Source organism: Sinohyriopsis cumingii, chromosome 12 (assembly GCF_028554795.1).
Source record: "Sinohyriopsis cumingii isolate HCF-2022 chromosome 12, ASM2855479v2, whole genome shotgun sequence".
Taxonomy (NCBI): Eukaryota; Metazoa; Mollusca; class Bivalvia; order Unionida; family Unionidae; genus Sinohyriopsis; species Sinohyriopsis cumingii.
In genome coordinates this window covers 68502862-68518978 of record NC_142972.1, presented here as the reverse complement: position 1 = coordinate 68518978, position 16117 = coordinate 68502862, and the positions used below count along the sequence as shown (strand labels likewise).

The 16117-nt window shown below is 38.4% G+C and overlaps 1 protein-coding gene across 8 annotated transcripts in view; it reads right to left on the bottom strand.

Annotated features, from left to right (window-relative positions):
* The window catches only part of LOC149786663 (succinate dehydrogenase cytochrome b560 subunit, mitochondrial-like), a 66573-nt gene that overhangs the window by 20334 nt on the left and 30122 nt on the right, over positions 1-16117 (bottom strand). For all 8 annotated transcript variants that reach the window (XM_089977193.1, XM_089977192.1, XM_089977198.1 and 5 more), the window contains one exon: positions 12737-12798. In XM_089977193.1, coding sequence (XP_089833319.1) covers positions 12737-12798 — 62 coding nt within the window. The remainder of the gene's footprint in view (positions 1-12736; positions 12799-16117) is intronic.

Sequence of the window (16117 nt, the reverse complement as noted above, 5' to 3'; positions counted from 1 at the left end):
AAAGTAAGCCCGATGGAACGCCCGATTGGATCGTCGTTGGCATACCAACGGGTAGTTATGAAATTGATCAGCTGAATAATGAGTTTACAACTAGAATATCAAATATAACCGGCGATGCTACTCCGGGAATAAAGATATCTTCACATGATCCAACACTATCGTCAATGATAGAAGTGAAATCACCGTATATTGTTGGTATTTACCAATCATCGATTAGGAATATATTAGGTTGGCCCGAGGTCGCACCTCTAGCAGAACCAAAAAAATCGGATGTTATTATTCCAGGTTGGTACGAGGAAACGCTTCCAGAACTACCGGAACCAAAAAAATCGGATTTTACAACCGACGAAGGATGGTACGGAGATAACAAACACAAACCCTTGATCCACAGCGCCATCAACCTCATGAATAACCACAAATTTAACCTAGTAGTGTTCGCTTTTACTTTTATTAACGAAAGAATTCTCTCGTGGTTGCCTCTTCCTAAAATTCCCCCCGATGTGAAAATCTTCGACGCTACCCACATTAACAGGATAATAGCCCCCATAGACGGTATCTTGGTAAGAAGAACCCTAGACGAGTTTATTCAAGAACACGAATTACAATTAAATTTATTGCGAGGATCATTTCATGAATGCATCCTAAATAAATCTGGTTCATGTAGCGAAATTATCAAACACGTGAAAATTTTAAATCAACTCGCGAATGATATTGAATATTATCATGGTATGTTCATTCAGGCGATAGTCGACGATATATCAATTGCCGATTATATTCTTCCTATTAGCAAATTCGAGTTGATCAGAAATTCAGGAGAAAAACAAAAATTCATGAGAGTATTTGAATTAACCACGGCGACATTACCAAATTTCAAATTTCCCAATTATGATGTTGATGAAATGAGAAAATCCGTCACTGATACCATCGATGATTTATTTCCGAAATTACACGCCGCGTGGACTAAAAAAGTACATTCAGAATTGATTCTTAAACACAATAACGATCCTAACAAAGGTGGACGGCATATATCGCCGGGTATCGTTAATATAACGGATGTTATCGCGATTTATCTTCACGCGGATGTTGTCGAGGGTAGCTATAGTGTTGATTCGTCAGTGTCGAGTCAAGCGCATCAAGGTTTTATTTTGTATTCGTTTTCTCCTAGCGCCTCTCCTGGTTATTTGATAATAAAGGAGCCAGTTAATCCGTTTTACCTGCGATGTCATAATCGATTATTGTCGAGAATAAATTTCAAACTAACGGATCAAAAAGGAAATTTACTTGATATACGAGGAGAGACTGTAAGTATCAATTTGCTAGTAAGATCGTGAGTAAAATCAGAGATTTTTAAATCTGTCCACGGGAAAAAATGGGCGAAAAAAATAAATAAAATCCAGGGAAATTTTCAAAATTAATCTTTTTTTTTGTTTTGTGGAATTAGGAATCGGAAGATTCCCTAATTTTGTTTTCATCGACAAGTTTTTTCAACTGCCTGACACGCGAACTTGTAATTTTTCTTGATTCGTATGCGTCAGATAAAATCAACCTAGCTTTCTCCACTAGCGTAGATAATTTAACGAAATCCTCGATGCGATCATCGTTGACTGTAGCTAGCGATTGATACATCGCAATTTGGATTTTTTTTATTAATTTGTATTCGGACGGCAGTGTGTATTTGTATTCGAGTTTTCCTTGAACAATCATCTCGAATTCTGATCTGATTTTATTTGTATCTAGATCCGATGAAAGATTTATTTTTTTTCTCAGGTCATCGATAGCTTCGATGATATTGCTTATGATTTGTTCGTTCATTATATTAATTTTGTAATATTCAATTATTCTTCAAAATCTTCGTTATCTGAGTCTGGTATTATTTGGATGTAGGTGAATCTGATCCATGCGTCGGAATTATATGAAAATGTAGCGTGAATTTTTCCTTCTGCTACTCGCCATACTGTGATGGAATTAATTTCATAATGTTTTGCAGCAGCATTCATTGATTCGAATGCAAGTTCTTCGCCTGTTTCCTGATTTATCGATTTGACAGCTTTAGCGAATCGTGAACCACCTGTATTACCAAAGGCGCAATTTTGACTCTGGGTTACCGCTCGAAGGTTATTTAGTTTGTTATTGAGTTTATTTCCATCGATATGATCAATAACAAGTCCAATTTCTATTGGTCCTCGAAAACACTCGTAAATGAATCTGTGATTATAATATCTTGTTTTGTTTTTGCGGGAGGCGGTGAAGCTGAGATAACCCGAATTAACAACACTACCAATACAATTTTTTGTTTTGATGTGTCTGACATTACCATCGGCAGATGCCTCGTATCCAATGATTGTTGGATGTGATCTATATTCGTGTGTAGGAATCGTTGATTTTGAATCCATTATATAATATTTATATGTCTAAATCGAAATTTGCCTTGAATCTATTAATATAATCTTCTTCACATTTTATCACTGAGGAAGATCTTCTTTCATAATATCTCCGTAACTCACGATATTTTTTCCCTCCACAGGAGAAACACAATCGTGTCTTTCCTCGGGTGCCAATTTGACAAACTAAACATCGCTGTGGTCCTTTACTGCCTCGTCGAATTGCGTATATATGAGCGCCGCAATATTCACCTCTGCAGGATTTGTCACATGATTTTGTTGATCCGATTGGTATCCATGAACACTGATTCATTATATTTAAACATTTGTCTAAAATATAATAATGGATATATTTGATCTTGATGAGGCAGAATTTATCGTTCCTGAAGTTGATCGTGCTAAGAAAGAATTTTTCGATGATGGAGCGATTCATACCTGGTCGACATGGAAAACTAACTTCGTTAATGCTACGATGAATCTAGAGCGAGCGAAGAAGATAATCGAGCATATAAAAAACTCACATAAAGAAGAACGATTTATCTTTGGAATAAAATTTATCGCACAAATGCCTGATGACACTTGGATCATTCGCGATAAACGAGACCCAATACGCGGTGGTAAGAAAAATGTTGTTCTTGATAAAAATTCGAAACCAGGATTGTTATTGGGAATTGACGGTCCTTATTATGCTAGAGCTTATCCATCTAGTGCTGTTGTTTATGGAATCTATCGGCTGAATAATAATCCTGATGTAAAAAATCTACCTGCGATGAAAGAATCGCCGATGATAAATTGTGTTGCCGAGCGAGTTATCGAGCACATGAAAAATGCCCGACGCGGATCTGGCTTGACTCAATTGAGGTTGGATAAAATTAACTCATGGGCGAAGACAGTTGTTAATGGTGCATCGATTGATGATGTTGCTGCGTTAAGTAAGAAACTTAAATTTCCTATCACGGTTAAAACATTATCGGGAGAAATATTATATTCGTCGCCGTATAGTTCTCGAGGAACACCAATCGAAATTGTTGATCATAATTCACATGCGTGGTCGCAGTCGGTGATGATATTTCCTCGAGATCGTTCTGTTAAATTTTATCCCGTAGATTCCGGGAAAGACAATTCCGATGCAATGTTTAGGTATATCAAAATATTAGCCGCGTCCGATCCAATATCGGTCTGGTTATTTTCGAGCGAAGAAAAATATGATCAGTTTATCTTACCGCGAGGAGATATTTACCGTGATGAAATATTACATAAATCGATGAAAAATATCGCGGTGAAATATTCGTCAAATCCTGATCAGTTATTAACGAACTGCTTTACTGTTCCATCTGTTACTGCTCATGCTGCTAGAGAGAGAAACTCGTGGAAACCTACAAGGAACGAATTTCTCACTGATATTCAACTTAGCTGTATCGAATACGGCCATGGAGGATTGTGGAATACCAAATATTATTTCGAAGATATGATTTCCGTTGACATGAGCGCATGCTATCCTGGAAGTTTCCTCGGATATGGCGATAGTGCGGATTACTTTGCTAAATTCGGCCATCCTACCAGCGAGATGACAAGAGTTGCGATTAACGGACCGTTACCTGATTTTGTTATGACAGGATTCGCTTACGTCACTTCATTCGAGTTTGCTGAAAATTTACATAAAATTTGTTATATTTGGTTTGGTAGGCATTTATCTCAGCGAAAATGGGTTCCTACGGTATTGTTGAGATATATGCTGGATTCGTCGATGTTAATATCGTTGACGGTGAGCGAGGCGATTATATCGTATAGGAAACAAACCGAAGTGTGGTTACCCACGGACTGTGAAAATGCGAAAGATATCGGAAGAAAAATTATTGGCAAATTTACTCAAGGAGGATCCATTGATCATAAACACCGACACGCTAGGTTATTTATCAATGATGCCGAGATGGATTTTATTATCGCCGATACAGTATCGCGTGGAATATTCTGCAACAGAGAAAATATTATCATTGATGGAGAAAAATTGGGTACCGTGATTAGTTATCTCGATGGAGAATCAGCGCAATATACACATTTGAGATCGTCGATGCTCGCTTATGTGAGTATAAATTTGCTGTCGATGATAAATAAATTTTCTGATATCGCGGTAAGGGTTGCAACGGACTCGTTTTATATCGATAAGAAATATCAGTGTAGGCTAGAAAATTTAATCACTGATGGTTCTTGGGGAACTTGGAGAATAAAAAACGAGGATATTCTAGATTATTGCGAAGACGCCGATGTCGAAGATTGCGATAAATTTCATCGAGATAAATGCGATGAAGTATCAACGGCCGCATCTGCATTTGATCCGATTTCACGAAGTAAATTTGTCTACATGAACGGTCCTGGCGGTAGCGGTAAAACAACAAGAGCGATAAATTTATTTTCAAAATCTGATATGATCGTGTTGACTCCAACTCACAGATTAGCGCGAGAAATAAGACAACGCGGCGTTGATTCTTGTACGTATCATAGTTATTTCAAGTACAGCGGTGGATTATGGGATTCGGCTCGCATGGGAAGCAAATACATCAACAAGATTATAATATTTGATGAAATTTGCACGGTAAGTCTTGTCACGCTAAAATCATTCCTGGGTTGGCTGGAAGAAAAAAATACCGCTGTAATAATGTGCGGAGATCATGGCCAGCCAGATCCTATTGATGGCGAATCTCCTCATGAGTGGCTTAGAAACTTTGTTGATTATTATGAAGAAATTGACGCTGATTATAGATCCAATGATATTTTACTGACCGAGTTTAAAAAAATAATTCGATTACAACCGAATAAGTTTCAATGTGACGTGATGAGAAGAATAATCGACGAAACTCCGATGGATAATTTTCTAAATTCGTGGCGTCCAGATCATCTGATTGTTGCTAGCAGAAAGATTGTTCGCGATGCTATTCAGGAAATGTTATTCAAGCTTCATTGTGAGAAATTTCCAACATTGCAGGTACCGTTGTGTTACAGGCCAGCTGATACCAGGAAACAAAATATCAGTGTTACTTTGCCATGCGGAGAAGAAAAGATATTGGTCTTGAATGATATTATTTTCGTTGATATTAATCTTGTCAATGACGCGATAAACGCAGAAAGATCGCCATGGAAACTAGGATACGCAACAACGATACATTCGTCACAGGGATTGACCGTAGACGGCCAAGTTTGGATCGTCGATGATAGAATTTCCTGGTCAAATTTAGTGTATCTAGCCGTATCTCGAGTAAGAAAATTATCTCAGTTAGGTAGAATTAAATTTCACATAAATGAAGCTGGCGGTAGTTGAGTATCCTTTGGTATTATTTGTAATTCTTCCTTGGTAAATCCTCGTTGTGGCGCTAACGAATCTAGGATATAAATCGCTGGTCTTCCCGATGATCTTGTTACGGCTGATATTTTATGTGTTGTGACGCTCCAGTTTGGATCGGTTGCTCTTTTTCTGCCTCCCTCGGCCTCGCCTTCTTTATATAAATATCTGACTGTGACGCTACCTAGTACAGGCTGAATTGTAGAATCTCGCTTTAGGGGTATATTCGATTTTGTAATTGCAATTGCGGGCTTCATTGCTATTGTTCGAGTCGTCTCATTATTCAGCGCGTTAATTACCTGAGGCAATCTTGATACCCAATCGTGAGATCGATTATCTTGAATAAATTCACGCGCGTACTGGTATCCGAATAATCGTTCTGCAAGCGTTTTGTTGAATCTTTCGACGATAGCTTGATTGTGATGAACACCTACAATACCGCGACGGATTTTAACATTATTCTTTTTCATCAATGAAGTAACCGCGCCAAGAAATTCTCGACCTGGATCAACCTGAAGAAGATTTGGCCATGTCAACGGGGATCGTGAATAAATTTTCTCAAATGCCTTTGCAATTTCCGTTGCTGTTTTATTCGATAGTGGTTCTGCTTCTTTGTATCTGCTAGCAATATCAACAACCGTTAGGACATATTTGTATGTAACTCCGTCAACGGTATCGTGAGGAAGAAACATTAAATCAGCCTGATGAACTTCATTAGGTACGTTCACAGAGAAACTCGCGTACGGTATTTTTTTAGGTGGAGGAAGATACAATTGCCAGACTGCCTGTTTCGATAACCATGACGCAGCAACGGACTGTTTTACTTTTGCTGCCTTGGCAAGTTTGGCAATTGCTGATTTTCCTCGCCAAAAACCTCGCGGAGAATAATATATCTGCTCCATTATAATTTACCAGCACCGAGAACTAATTTACCTTTCATCGCACCCTTTACCAGCCAAGTTGCCAATTTCTCTTTAAAATTTTTGTTAGGAATTGCGTCTATTGCGTGAATTAGTCTAATATCAGCGAGATGTCTTTGTTGTAAATCCCCGCTGCGATATGCAAGATCGTGGTAGTAGCATGCGTTATCAATGGCGTTTATCGGATCTTCACCCGGGTTTGGTTGATTATTATTGTTGAGTCTCATATCTAGCCTCGTGCCGGGTCCGCAGTAATTATATCCTGGTAGATGCTTCTCTCCGGGATATTTCGCCCAAGGAGCTCCAGGTAGATTTGTTAAGGAGGTTGTGATGTCTCCTCCGGTTCTACTTTTTTTTTTACAAATCTAAATTTGATTGTCTTGCAAACTGCGCATTCACCCTTGATTGCGTTCCTGTTGTTGCGTGTAACGATTTCGATTGGATTTATCGTATCTGTGCGCGTGCGACACTTAACACAATATAGATCCATGTATTCTAGTAACATGAATGTAATTGATTTTTCGGCCACGAAGAAACGCGAGCAAATAAAACACACCGCGGCGTTACCAAATTCGATAAGAATGATAATCATTGGACCGTCAGGATCTGGAAAAACGCAGTTGTTATTAAATTTGATAATGCGATGGTTGAAATGGGATAAATTGTATTTGGTTGCGCCATCTGTTGATGATCAGCGATGTTATCAAGTACTAAAAGAATTTAGCGATAATACTGACGAAGGAACAATCGAATTCATCACAGATATCAATGAAGCTCCATCAGTAGAAAATTTAGATGGCGATGTTAATAATCTTGTTGTTTTCGATGATGTGATGCTGGATAAGCAGACCAACCCAGCTAGGATATTTTCACGTGGCCGACACAAGAATACCGATGTGATTTACGTGACGCAGCGATATACGCAGATTCCGAAAGTTATTAGAGACAATTGTAATATTTTATCGGTATTTAATGGCGTCGATACTCACACGCTGAGAAACATTCATCAGACTTGGTGTAACGGCGATATGGATATAAATAAATTTAAAAATTTCTTCAGTCACGCTCAGGCAACACCGCACGGATTTATCACGATTAATCTTCATGATCCACGTAGTAGGTATCGAATCGGTCTTGATCAAATTTACTCATGAAATTGCAGCCCTTTCCTTGCCAAACTTCATCGACACCCGAACTTTTTCCCACCCCCACCCCTAAAAAATCGTATTTTTTCCTTGTCCAGAATGATATAATTTGCACACAAAAATTGCACTCTGGGTCGAATTTACACAAATTGTTTTTCCTGGGAAGCTTTATTTTTGAAATCTGAGGCTTCTACGGAGAAAGTTCTCGTAGAAGGATTTTTTTTGTTGGAACGGTCTGGTCTGTAGAACTTCCCTGCTGCTAGAAAGACTGTCAACTCGCGACGGTCAGTACTCAGGACATATTCCTTGAGTATAACCTCGCGTAGCCCGTCGTACGATCGTTCGACTTCGGCCATCTTCATCCACTTCTCAAATAACCCTCGAACACGGGTGTGGAATTGAGAGTGGGTCTCCGTTGCCTTTTTCGCCGAGTCCCGAAAAAGTTTGCGATATGTTTCGGCGGTCAGCCGATAATGGCAGAGAAGGGCCTTTTTGAGCGCATTGTAGTCGTCAGCATCGTCTGCAGCTAAGCCGTGGTAGACTTCACGAGCTGCACCTTGCAAAAAAGCTGAGACATTAATCGCCCAATGTTGTTCAGGAATTTTATGAGCGTGAGCGAGTTTCTCAAACTGAACAAGAAAATCGTCGATAGATTCCTCCTTATCGCTGAACCGCGGCATACTTATCTGGACCATTCGGTGGTCGATGAAAGGTCGTCCGGTCCCTCCAGAACTTGTGCTAGCGTCGTCCCGATCTATGTCCCTAGCGGCTAACCTGACCTTCTCCATTTCGAGAGTGTGAGCAAGCTCTCGTTCTTTTGTGGCCGCTGATATCCTGGCCAGCTCCAACTCTTTCTGTGTTTCTCTTTCGGCGGCTATCCGGGCCAGCTCCAGCTCTTTCTGGGTTTCTCTGTCCGCGGATATCTTGGCCAACTCCAGCTCTCGGTCCGCTGCTATCTTGGCCAGCTCTCGGTCTGCTGCTTTTTCTGCCTTCCATTCCTTGATTCTTTCTTCAATAAATGCCGCCAGGCGATCTCCCTCGTAGCCGAGATCTTCCGAACCCATGGCACGGTACTCCTTTATCATTTGCCTTTCTGTAGCCATATTGTTATACTAATAGGAAGTGATACCTTGTCTCGACCTTACTAACAATGGACAGATATTACAAGTTCCCAGCCAAATACTTACCTGTCAACAACAACTAATTTCGTTCAGGTAAGATATTTGCTCGATATTTGCTTCACAATTACTGCAAGTAATTAAAGATCTACCAAACATGCAAATATCAAATATAACAAACACAAGATGAGAAAATCATAAAAATTCAAAATACATAGGATGGAAAATATCTCACACTGTTCACTAATACTTCCTAACAAATAAACTTTTAGGTCGTAAAATAATATTTATGTCTAATTCAAATCCCGGACGAAGCGCCCACTGTGACGTTCTGTCGTATTGGGGTGGGGTTCTCCCAATATAATTTAATTAAATTAAATTGAAAGTTCCACCCTGGCTCGTTAGGTTAGAAAGTTAAATTAGTGATGATGTAGATTTACAGCTCTGAGCCCCCAGTCAGCAATGCCGACGGTTAAATTATAGAGAACACGAAGATGAAATTCAATCAATAACAATTTAATAAATGTGATAATTTAAAAAAACGATAACTTCCAATCACTCGTCTTTCCCTCGACCAAGTGACAGCCTAATTCATCCCGTGATTTACAGTGTGAGTTCGATTTTCCCCCTGTCCTTGCATCTACTCATCTATTCCCGCTGATTCTTCCTTCTTTCCGTTCCTCTAACTCCTCCTTTGTCTCTGTTTCCCTCTCTACTATCTCCTCCTCCAACTTCGCTCCCAGACTTCAACTTCTCCTGACTTCTCTCCTTTCTTCTCCTTTCCTCCGTCTCTACTATCTCCTCCTCCAATTCGCTCCTAGACTTCAACTTGTCCTGAGTTCTCTCCTTTCTTCTCTTTTCCTCTGTCTCTCTATCTGAGACTACGGGACCAAACTGAAACTGGTCTGTCCCTCAAAGCTTCCTGTGAAAAACCACAAGGCATTAACAAATGTTTTATCGAACCTCACCTCACACTATAACGACAATTAACCATCAGATATCTGTCACTGTTTCGGCCACGCATGCATACACATCGAAATTCCCACACACTTCTTGCAGGGTAAACAATGGCGTAATAACACAGTATCAGCGAATTGTTATACAGACATCAATACATTGCGTCACGTCAGTATATACACATATATATTTAATCTCATCGTACTACAATCTGACAAAATCAGACGCATGTCTGTACATTACAAATATTCAACAATGGCAAAATCTATAATCCTATGAACATATGTGTTAGTCTACTATAAAATACCCACATAGTAAATTACAATATTAACTCTTACGACGGCTGGCAAGCTATATAATTCTTTACAAATATCAACTCATTTCTTCAAAATATGCAAACATATTAACAAAACAAAGTAATTCTTCGTACTACGATTCTAGTACTAATAAAGTATACATACGACCTACAATTAAAATGCAGTCGCATTCCACAAAGACCGAACAAATATCTACTGACCTTTTGAAGCTTTCTGTACTTAGAATTTCCCGCTCTAAGATTTTCCCGCCAATAACGAATGGCTATTCGGAGTTACGCTAGCCTCTTCTCTGGGTAATTTCTCTCAGCGAACTAACTTTTGCAGGAAAACGCAGGGATATCATTCTACCCAAATCAAGGTCTCGCCCCCCCCATCTCGATTCTGATTGGGTGGCGCTGTGCCCCTGTCCAATCGTCTTAGCGGCCAGTTCAACCTGTCTGTCTGTTTGCAGGGGAAAGAAGTTAGGACACTCCCACTTCTTCAGGCAATTTCTTTTGATCTTGGAAACATTTCGACACCTAGGTGATAATTGGCTGTCTGTGACTTTGCAACTCCGATGTCCGGTTCTTCTATTCTAGCCACAACAGTCTTACGTAACGGATTAGTGCTAGCCTTCGGCAATGTTCGACATCAAAGAATGACCCGTCAGAATTACCTTGATTATACATGTTTCAAACTGGGCTACTCTGGGTCGGGATAAACATGACAATGTCAAATTTTATCCTTTTTCCTGATTTGGTTTTACCATACACTGAGCCATTAAAGTACCATGCACTGTCAATTTCTTGATGCCTAGATAATTTATTGATAAGTTCAGTATTCAGCCTGGTTACATCCTCTACCAGTCTAATTCCTTTGTACTGCAGAAAATCCTTCCGCTTCTTGAAAATTGGAAGTTTACAATCCAGACTTCAAAATTTGACAAACACTGGCCTTGGTTGTCCCTGTCGACCTGGAATCCTATGCACATCCACTATGTCCCTGTTATCTAAATTAATTTTTGTGACTTCCTTCACCAATTTTGGAATACTCTCTCTCAGACTTTCATTTTCCTCCTCCTCCAGCCCTAAAACTTTTATGTTCAGCTTCCTTGAATATTGTTCGAATTGGTTTGAAGCTGCACTTGCTTGCTTTGATCTCCTCTCGTAATCTTTCATATCAATCCTCATTTTATCATTTTCCTTCTTTGCTTCTTGTAATTTTTCTAGCAATTGGTGGTTTTCAAATTCCAGTGAATCCACCCTATCCATCAACTCTCCTGTCCTCTCCTTTACTACCCTTTCACTTTCTGCTACTATCTCCTTTCTCAGATCTTCCTTCACATTCTCTAACAATTTCCTCACAATAGTTGTAACAATTTCTGCTAGGTCATCTTTTTTCACCAAGTCAGCAATAGCAGATGTAAAATCTGCTTTTGAAATGCTCCCTCTGAGACTTTGCTTTATTTCATCCAAGTCCAGCTGAATTGTACTCAAGGCTGATTCACTCATACTTGTGTCAGATGTCTCCATTAGAGTGCCACTCTTTAATCTGGTTTTTATTTGTTGCTTGCCTTGATCTTTCTTTCAGGAACAAAATACTGTAATATCACAAAGGCCATGTCACCTAGATTGTGTGCCATATGCATGTGTATATGCGTGTGTGTGTGTGTGTGTGTGTTTTCTTTTTTACTTTCTCTGTAGATTATATTTATTATCCCTAGATTATCTGATAACCAGAAATGTTTGATTGTAAGGTGACCCTGGGATGGTTCCCCGACCCATTGGTCAACCTATTACGGGGTTAATTAAAAAAAAAATAAAAAAAAAAAAAAATAAATAAATAAATAAATAATCATGATGGTTGCGGCACGGAATGAGACCTTGTGATGAAGTCAGACGATAATTTTATATCGGTGATTGATGATATGATATCATGATAAAATATGTTATAGAGGTACAGCCGTTTTAAAATTTCAAAATATCAGAATGTGTGTGACTATATAATCATTCAGCAGAGGCAAAACTCAACGAAATACGATCCTGAAAAAAAAATGTAATTATTTTGAGATAATATATAACGTATTGCCTACAGGGACAGAACTAATATTCAAGTTGTATTACCTGTTCTGTTTCATCTCTTCTAAAGCAGAAAAGCAGATATGGTTAACGAGGAATTCATAATCAAAATGAAACACTTTTATGACTTGGAATGAAGGCCTCATCAACCAGAATAGTATGGACAACTGAAGGGGGTACACATCGCACGAGCTGATTTCCTAAGTTACATATTATGATCGAATACATATTTTGTTTACCAGCTTCTTTCACAGAAATGTCAACCCTTATTCAGATGGAAATTCCAAAAGTAAGCAATGACACAAGTATTACGTGGATGGAATAATTCTTCAGTCTTCTGCATTATTTTTACACTAGATATTTATTATACGCATTAGAAAGTCTGAGCAAAGAGAAAACATCAAATGCAACAAGCAGAAAAGGCATCTTCTTCTCCTTCCGGAATTGCATTTCAGAGAGAGGCTCAACGCACATGCGCTGATGAGTACATAACTGCATACTTACGTGCAGTGAGCATGGCTCCAGTTATTCTGTGGGTGACTGACAGTGTCCAAGTTAGCTGGGTCCTAAAACGAAAATGAGAATAATTGTCATGTTTACTTTTATCGGCCTGTAATTTTTTTAATTTTTTTTGGTTAACTTTAGTAAGGAGTTCGTACGAAACGAGTCACAAAGGACTCGCTTTCTGGATACTGGGGAGGTGGCCATTTCGTCATACAATAGTAAGCGAAATGCGAGTGTGGGATCAAAGCCAAATATAAAATAGTACAATTTGTCCCCCCGTTTGCCTTCATTGAAGAATTTCAAGAAATAAAAATCCCAGTACTCTCAATTTACTTACTGCTCTAAACGTACCGGACCAGTCTGACTAATGTGTATTATTCAGTAACGTAGCAAGGAACTATGCACACACAACCGCACCAGTTCATTATGAGGCCCTCTCTCAGTCAGAATGTTGTCTGAATGTAACTGTGGTCCTTTAACAGGACTAACTCCTTCCCCAACCACCCGCAGTTGCGGAAATGCTTGTAAGGTTTCCATGCCACTGGTGTTATTTCACGAATGAGAATTTCTTTAACTAGTTAGGCTATGAAGACAATAAAGAACACAACATATTATTTTACTGATGGACAACATAAATAATTATATAATATAGCGAGAGAAATGGCCAAGATATATATATATATATATATATATATATATATATATATATATATATATATATATATATATATATATATTAGTGTTGATCATCCTATACTTTTACCCACGTGTAATAGGGTAAAATGTTGGAAGTTAATATATATATATATATATATATATATATATATATATATATATATATATATATATATATATATATATATATATATAAGCACATCCTAATCAAGAGTCCCAATAGCAGGACTGATCCCTCCAGAAAGAGCTTATTCAAGGTAAGAGTATTTCTACTTTTTGACTGCTGAGTGTTGAAACTATATCTAATATTCTTGATTAATAGGATTTTCAAATTCGCCACGATGGGAACCATAACTGATGCAAGATCTGCACCATTGTCATTTTCGATAAACTAGCCAAGTATAAACTTTTGGTGAAAACTCCTTGTTGATATGACTATGAATATCTATTCAGCAGAATTGGTGACAAGATTTTCAGGTGGAGCAGCGATAACAAAATTGTCATGGTGGCTAATGTGGTGGCCTAATCAGGTTCGTGCAGCATTTTGGACCAACTAGACAAGATGGCTGCCCGGTGACTACAGGGGATGTCTGATTGCCCGTTTTCATTTAGGACCATAATCATAATAAGCCTTTTAGTGTGTGTGTGTGTGCGCATGTGTGTGTGTGTGAAGTTTCATGGGAACAGAGGTAATAACTATGACAAACTTGTGCTTACCGAGGTACGGACGTTACAAGACCGATATCGGAAGAATGATGAAGGACAACAGACCATGACATAAACTCTTCTAGTCTATTTCTAGTAGAAATAAAAGCTGATATAAAATACAAGTTAAAGTCTTAGCATGATTTCGACTTTCATGCCATGTAACATTATTCTATGTAACATCATTCTATGTAATATCATTCTATGTAACAACATTCTATGCAACATCATTCTATGTAACATCATTATATGTAACAGCATTCTATGTAACATCATTCTATGTAACAACATTCTATGTAACATCATTCTATGTAACATCATTCTATGTAACAGCATTCTATGTAGCATCATTCTCTGCAACAGCCTTCTATGTAACATCATTCTATGTAACATTATCGTTAACTCCAATATTTTATGCAAACTTGCTCTGCACGTGAATTGAAGAAGTGTCTTTGGCACATGAACTCTTAGCTTCTGGCACAAAGCTGAAGACTCTTTGAAGTGAAATGGAATTTACTTTTAGATAATATTTGGCAAGATAGCTAAAACACCTATACCACCAACCATATATACAACAAGAAACAATTAAAGTAATGGGCTCGAATAGAAAGAAAAGAAAAAGCAAATATCAGTCATCAGCTTAGATAGAATGCAAAACGAAGCATAGAGGCGACTGTGATGCTTTTCACTCGGTGAGAAATACCTTCCCGACATTTAGGAAAGCTGTTATGAACGAGTGTAATGAATGAAATTTTGAGAATGTATTCTACTATAAGATTCAAGTCAGAAGAATGAAGAGATTTTATATCTGCAAAGGTCAATATGTGGTAAATTATGGAAACATACAAATAAAGAAAATGAGAGCAGACTTGTCTTTCTGTACACAATGTTTACGTGAGGGGGTAAAGAATGAGAAGACTGGACTACAATAAGGAAAATACGTGAAACATACAAGATGAGGATCAAGGAATGAGGAGAATGAAAAATACAAATCATATTGATATAGAAATTACTAAGCAACGAATCTCTACACTTCATCTATATGCTCACAAAACAAAACTTCCATGAAGACAGGAACGATTTAGTAAGCAGCGGTATCGAATTTGTTTGCTGCCTGTTTGTTCTGGATTCGAATCCTTCAAGTTCATCTTAACCACTTTCAGAGAAGTAAATCAACGTAGATCCTAACGCATCGCCAATTGGAGATTCAAACAAAGCGTTATCAACAGTCTTATCTGTTGTTTCACTGGCTCCAGTCCAGAATGGTTTGAGTCAGATAGGGGCGTTGGGTCTACCATGCGCTGGCGAGAATGCGGCACTTGCATATACAGACAGACACAAGACGTTACCGGTAGCATTGGCTGGTGGGAAGCGGTGCGTATTGCTATAGATATTGTTGCTAATATGTACTGACATGGAAAAGGGCACTTGCACCTTGCTGAACATTTTCCCCCAGTTGTCGAGAAGACCTCAGGCAGACCCAGACATCGCCAGAAACGGATCTATTTCCTGGGTGGGACTCAAAAAATAAATCTCACAGGTGGGGCATACGAGAGTGGGATGAAATGAAGCACCAAACGATTGTTTCTGTAATAATTAATCTATCATGAATCAAAAGTAGAAATGCCAGACTTGTGATGCTCATGCAAATAGTTGCCAAATGCAGCTATCAGCAGTGTTATGAATATAACATACAAATAAGAAATATTCTTTCAAAATATAAAGAATGCAGAGATGAAAAAGCCATCCATTCATGAATTAAATGCCTTCATGGAAGAATACAAGACGATGTAAAAGTACGCACATAGCTTCATTATAATACAACCAAGAACTGGGAAATTATCATCCAGTGATAGGAATATATAACGGGTATTTTGACTGAAAATAATCGTCTTCTGCTAGACAAGTATAAAATGTTATAACCTGTAATAAATAAATTATAATCAGCAAGGGGAGACTTGAGTCTGATGTCTCATACAGAGAAATGGCCAATGCGCCCAA